Source organism: Aegilops tauschii, chromosome 3 (assembly GCF_002575655.3).
Source record: "Aegilops tauschii subsp. strangulata cultivar AL8/78 chromosome 3, Aet v6.0, whole genome shotgun sequence".
NCBI classification, from domain to species: domain Eukaryota; kingdom Viridiplantae; phylum Streptophyta; class Magnoliopsida; order Poales; family Poaceae; genus Aegilops; species Aegilops tauschii.
Genome location: NC_053037.3, coordinates 82,545,780 through 82,551,766, shown reverse-complemented (window position 1 = coordinate 82,551,766; position 5,987 = coordinate 82,545,780). Strand labels below are relative to the sequence as shown.

Below are 5,987 nucleotides of genomic sequence, written 5' to 3'. Positions count from 1 at the left end.
TCCGAAGTCTGCTGAGATACCAGAGCCAACTGCCCATCGCCAGCACCGGTTCGAGTGCCGCCGAGATGAAGGGAGGGCAGAAGCAATATATTACAAATTGGCGTAAGCCCCTCCATCAAACAAATGTCCAAAGGACAAACAAGGCCTACGCTCACTGTCTACCGGCCATAGCCAAATTCACGGGGCTCCCAACCCCTGCCATCATCGAAGTGGCAGGCGGAGGCGAGGACCCACGGCGTTGCCGACAGAGGAAGAGGACAATTTTTTTTATTGAAAGAGGACAGTTCTTTCGCCTGCCAAATCGCCTCTCTCAAGCGGTTTGGGATGGTGACGACACACGTGGACAAAACAAGCATCACCTCCATGTTAATGGATAGCCCACAATACGTTAACTGAGCCATGTTTAACGGGAGCAACTAGTTAACGAGCGCTCCTTCGGGAGCCTCGTAACGATCAGCGCCATTTGGCGCGCTCTCAGTCATTCGCCACGTGTCGCGCTCTGAACGCTCCCTTTAGATTTTGTTTTTATTTATTTTTCCGCACGCGTTTTCGGCCTTTTAAATGTTTTTTTCTGGTTTTTTTACGTTTTGGTTTTCCACCTGTCTTCCTTAGCTTTTCGACAAAAAAAAAATTTGAAATTTTTTTTTATGCAAAAAACGCGTTTTCTTTTGCGAAAAGTCACTGTTTTTCTTCCGCGAGAGGCACGGTTGTGCTTTAGCGAGAGTCACGGCCGTGCCTTTCGGAAACAAAAAAAACGCGTTTTCTGTTTTTTTTTCTTTCTCGAGAGTCACGGTTTTACTTCCACGAGAGGCACGGTTGTGCTTTCGCGAGAGTCACGGCCGTGCCTTTTGGAAAGGGAAAAACAAAACGCGTTTTCTGTTTTTTTTTTTCTTTCGAGAGAGTCACGGTTTTGCTTCCGCGAGGGGCACGATTGTGCTTTCGCGAGAGTCACGGGCGTGCCTCTTTTCGGAAAGGAAAAAAATACGCGTTTTCTGTTTTTTCCTTCCACGAGAGTCACAGTTTTGCTTTCTCGAGAGGCACAGCTATGATTTCGCGAAAGGCACGGGCGTGCCTCTTTGAGAAAGGAAAAAAAACTGTGCTCCTGGTTTGGTTTTTTTGTCCTGCTTTTTTGGTCCGGTTTTTTTTATGAAAAAAAAGTTCGTCAAAATCTATCAACATGGGATCTAGTTTTGAAGATCTCGACGCGAGGAATCCAATGGTGAAAACGGTTTGAGATTTGGACGCACGGTTTAAGAGATAAAACGTTTTGAATAAACGGATCTACGAAAAAAAAGAAACCCGGTTGCGACAAGTGGCGCGCTGCATGTGCGCCACTTGTCGTGACCTGGGAAGGTGGAGTGTTCTTTGCAACGAGTACTTCTTAATTAGTGATTTCGATGTTTAACCAAGCCACAAACCAGTTCAAAAAAAAAAAACTAAGCCACAAACGTGGGCACATGGGCTACCCAAAACTGGTTGGGCAGGCCAAGCCAGGGCAAGCTGAAGGGAAACACATTTTCTCTTCCTCTCCCTCAAAAGGCCCAACTTTATCGATGCTCTTCAATGTTTTGGCCATGGCCCATCTGGCCATGTTGTAGCTCGGCCGGTGGTTGTAATCGCCCTGACAACTCTTCTAACAATTTGATGCACATACCGGGCGTATTCTATCTATAAGAAACAAAGATCCAAACAATTGAATGTGTTGATGGGTAGCCCATGTGCCTCTCCACGACACAACAACTCACTTTATCAGTTTATAAAGTTATTTTCAACCAGAATAATCCCCCAAATGCAGAAAACAATATCTTCAGTTCTATAGCGTTGTCCAGACCATATTCTAGAAGGACTATTCTGTCGGTTCGCCGTGCCACACCCCATATTGATAGAATCGGGGCTGGAGGTCTCCCTAAGATCACTAGTTAATGATGGACAGCTTAACGAGAGAGACAAGTCGTATAGGAGTAGTAGTTTAACATGGAAAAGAATACGTGCGAGACACTGAAACTCTCGCCAACTAAAGTAGTAGGAGTACATACAGTATTGTTGAAGCTGATCGATGCACTAGTTGGAGTGGCTTAGTTTGGTGGGAGTTCTAGTTTGGTGCGCTTGTGGGTGAGTGGTGAGCTCGCAGCCGGATCTCAGCAAACAAACAAATGCCCGTGCAACTTGCTCTCAGTGGCTGCTTACAAGACCACAAGAGAGGCGACATTATACAAGTTGAGTGTATGTTTCTTTCTCATCAACACATGAAGCAGATGCGTGAACGCAACGGTTGGCGAAGTGGCGAATGCAATCATCCGCACCTTGGCTGTAGTCTAATGATAAATTGGTCAAGTGTGCGCATGTAAAAATCTACTACGAGTATGTATCTTTACTTTACCCCTCTTAGTTTAGTTCCGTCGGAAAGGGATCTGCATGTGTATGTAGTGTTTGGCCGTAGTATCCTATACGCGCGGCTGCTGCTTTAACGCTTTCCATTGGAATGCCTTTTCATATACTACTAGAGTGCAACGATGTGAGAACTCGAGGAAAATGTGGCTCGCAGAAATTATAAATATCATCGAGCCCAAAAGGAAAAGGGGATATCACGTAGCCAGGCACCAAACCAAGCCACCCGAACTGCACTGGAGCACCTTCTACAATTAATAACAACACTTTTCCTTTTGCGGCACTCTCTCTCACGCGCATTCCGTTTCCGTGTCCCTCTCGCCCATCCGTCGGTCCGTCCTCGTCTGAGAATAGTCGATCGCCATCACCATCCCTCGTCGTTGTTACTTTTCTGGATCAAAGGCCGCCGGCGTCACCATCGTCATCGATTAAGTAATTAAGAAAATAAGCAGTTCGTTAATTTGCCACCAGCTCGCGCGCGTGCTCCTCCACGCCGAGAGGATCGGAGTGGTTAATTACTCAGTTAAACAGAGCACGCGCCCGACTAGGACCGCGTCCGTCCATGGACCGGGTACGCTGCCGTCGCGTGCCTGAGCTGGAGGGAGCATCGCGTGGGTTTTCACCGTGGAATGCGTCACAGTAAACTACGCGTGGCATTTGCCCGTGGAGAAACCGTCTTGGCGACGACGCATACCGATGGATAGACGTACGCTAATTAAATGTGCCTAAAACTGGGTAGACAGACTGATAGTTCAGGCACGCAGGTTATCTGTTCAGTCCAAAGATGTGCAAATACTACAACATGTACATCCCCAGCTAATATGGAGTTGAAGCGGGCGAGCTGATGTTGCAGCACGTGGCACGGTGGCTGATCGATGCGTGTTAGCCGCCCGCGTGCTACACGAGGCTGCAAGTGGGCCGAGCCAGGGCGGCGCTGCTCCCACCACCTTTATTAGTTCCTACCGGCATTTGCTGACACTAGCCATGCCTGAATTAATGGACAGATTATCAAGATGTGCAAATACAACATTCATGCGTACACGTAGCTGCTAATGTAGTACTCCTACTGTACTGACAGAGATACATTACCAGCTAGCACTCCACCAATGATGCTGGCGAGGCGAGCTGATGCTGCCGCCCGTGCCATGATAATTGATGGATGACTGCTGTCGCGTGCTGTAGCCTGCCTATCCTATGGAAGGAACACGAGGCTGCAAGTGGATAGCGCCACGAAAGCGCCGCGCCGCTCCACCACCTTTGTCCTTTGGCTTTCTCCCCCACCCCACCCCAACCCCAACCCAACCCACCCAGCCTCGCAGAAATATCATCCTGGACATTCTTCAGAAGAAAAGAAAAAAAAATCTCATCCCGGACAGGTTGTGGCATTCAACTCGTCCGACACCCATCCTCGTCACCATCAGACATTTCGCCGACGCACGTCGCCCCTATAAATACGACGCGCTTCCGCCTCCCTGCCAAGTCAAAGCAACCAGCAGCGAGCCAGCCAGGCAACCGGTTAAGTTGAATACGACGCGCTTCCGCCCCGGCCACCCATCCACCAATTCTCCCTCTCGCCAGCTCCGATCCCCATTGCAGCATTCCTGCCCCCGACCCACCCATGGCGGCCGCCAAGTCCGTCGACCGGCTGGCGCAGCGGCTGGTCACCCCCGCCGAGCCCACGCCGGCCGGCCCGCTCCGCCTCTCCTGGCTCGACCGCTACCCCACCCAGATGGCGCTCATCGAGTCGCTGCACGTCTTCAAGCCGGCCCCTGACCGGGACGGCGGGGATGCCGGCCCGGCGGGCACCATCGAGCGGGCCCTCGCGCAGGCCCTGGTTCAGTACTACCCCCTCGCCGGCCGCCTCGGGTTCACGGAGGAAGGTGGGCTGCTGCAGGTCGACTGCGGCGGCGGCGGCAGCGGCGTCTGGTTCACGGAGGCCGCCGCCGGGTGCGCGCTCGAGGACGTGGAGTACCTGGAGCACCCCATGATGATCGCCAAGGACGAGCTGCTCCCGCCCACGCCGGCGCAGGAGGAGGACGCGCGGAAGCTCGTCCTGCTCGTCCAGGTCACCACCTTCGCCTGCGGCGGCTTCGTCGTCGGCTTCCGCTTCAGCCACGCCGTCGCCGACGGCCCCGGCGCCGCGCAGTTCATGGCCGCCGTCGGCGAGCTCGCCCGCGGCCGCACCGCGGAAGGCTTGACCGTGGAGCCGCAGTGGGGCCGCGAGGCCATCCCCGACCCGGCCGGCGCCGTCATCGGCAGTCTGCCGAGCCCCGCGGGCGCCAAGCGCCTCGAGTACCTCGCCATGGACATCTCCGCGGACTACATCAACCACTTCAAGTCCCAGTACAACTCGTCGCACACCGGCTCCTGGTGCTCGGCGTTCGAGGTGCTGGTGGCCAAGGCGTGGCAGAGCCGCACCCGCGCGGCGGGCTTCGAGGAGGACTCCATCGTCCACCTCTGCTTCGCCATGAACGCCCGGCCCCTCCTGCACGCCTCGCTCCCGCGCGCCGGGGCCGGGTTCTACGGCAACTGCTACTACATCATGCGCGTGTCGGCCCCCGCCGGCAAGGTGGCCGGCTCCACGATCCCCGAAGTGGTGAAGATCATCAAGGACGGGAAGAGGCGGATGCCGTCGGAGTTCGGGCGGTGGGCGACCGGGGAGGCCGGCGCCGACGGTGGCGTGGACCCGTACCAGATCACGTCGGACTACCGGACCCTGCTGGTGTCGGACTGGACGCGGCTCGGGTTCGCGGAGGTGGACTACGGCTGGGGGCCGCCGGCGCACGTCGTGCCCCTGACGAACCTGGACTACATCGCGACGTGCATACTGGTGAAGCCGTGGGCGCACAAGCCAGGCGCGCGGCTCATCACCCAGTGCGTGACGCCCGACCGCATCGCCGCCTTCCACGAAGGGATGCTCGACATGAACTGACCGGGGCCGAGCACGACGACGGAGCCAAAGAAGAAGTCGAAGACGAAGGCGAGAGGAATTGACTTGTTTATGTGATGATTAAATTAGTAGAAGTAGTACAGTATATTGGGTTGGTTGTTTGGATGGATTGATGTAGGTTGGTGGTGTGTAGTTTAACCGGAAATAAGCCCCTCGATTCGGGTCGTTGGGTCGCGATTGGATTTGGTGGGAAAAGCCACCAACTAACTAATCCTTCATGGAATGTAAGAATCGTTTGTGACATGATACTATACTAGAGAAATTTTGTTTTGTTTGTGTTGCCGCATAGCTGAGATCCACGGTGGTGGTGGCTTGGGAGCAGTGTGTTCACTGTGTGCCTGCGTTTTGTGTCGGTCACACACTGATTGCACGGCCGATTCAGTCCCAAGCAAGGCAGTGATGCAACGCACCACAATGTTCCGATCATTCCCGAATCTCGTCGTAGCACAACCCTTTCTGCATTCACTTGCAGCATGCGTCGACAAGAAATGCCCAGATGTCGCTGGCTTCTTCCTTTTTTATCTGTTTATTCATATGGTTTAGTGGATAGTGGACATTGATAGGAATCTGACTTGATACCTTGGGAACTGTCGGTTGCATCAAAAAGAAAAAACTGTCGGTTATCTTGATCCCTTCGTTAACCAAGACT

The 5,987-nt window shown here is 53.6% G+C and overlaps 1 protein-coding gene across 1 annotated transcript; it reads left to right on the top strand.

Moving 5' to 3' along the window:
* Nucleotides 1-3,859: 3,859 nt before the first annotated feature.
* LOC109775215 (acyl transferase 7) lies at nt 3,860-5,608 on the top strand. Its single transcript, XM_020333963.4, has one exon. It carries the CDS (start codon nt 4,007-4,009, stop codon nt 5,318-5,320), a length of 1,314 nt encoding a protein of 437 aa, XP_020189552.1. The 5' UTR covers nt 3,860-4,006; the 3' UTR covers nt 5,321-5,608.
* The last annotated feature ends 379 nt before the right edge of the window (nt 5,609-5,987 follow it).

Bases quoted from the DNA above. Each gene is read 5' to 3' on its own strand.
- LOC109775215 (XM_020333963.4), top strand. From the start codon at position 4,007: ATGGCGGCCGCCAAGTCCGTCGACCGGCTGGCGCAGCGGCTGGTCACC.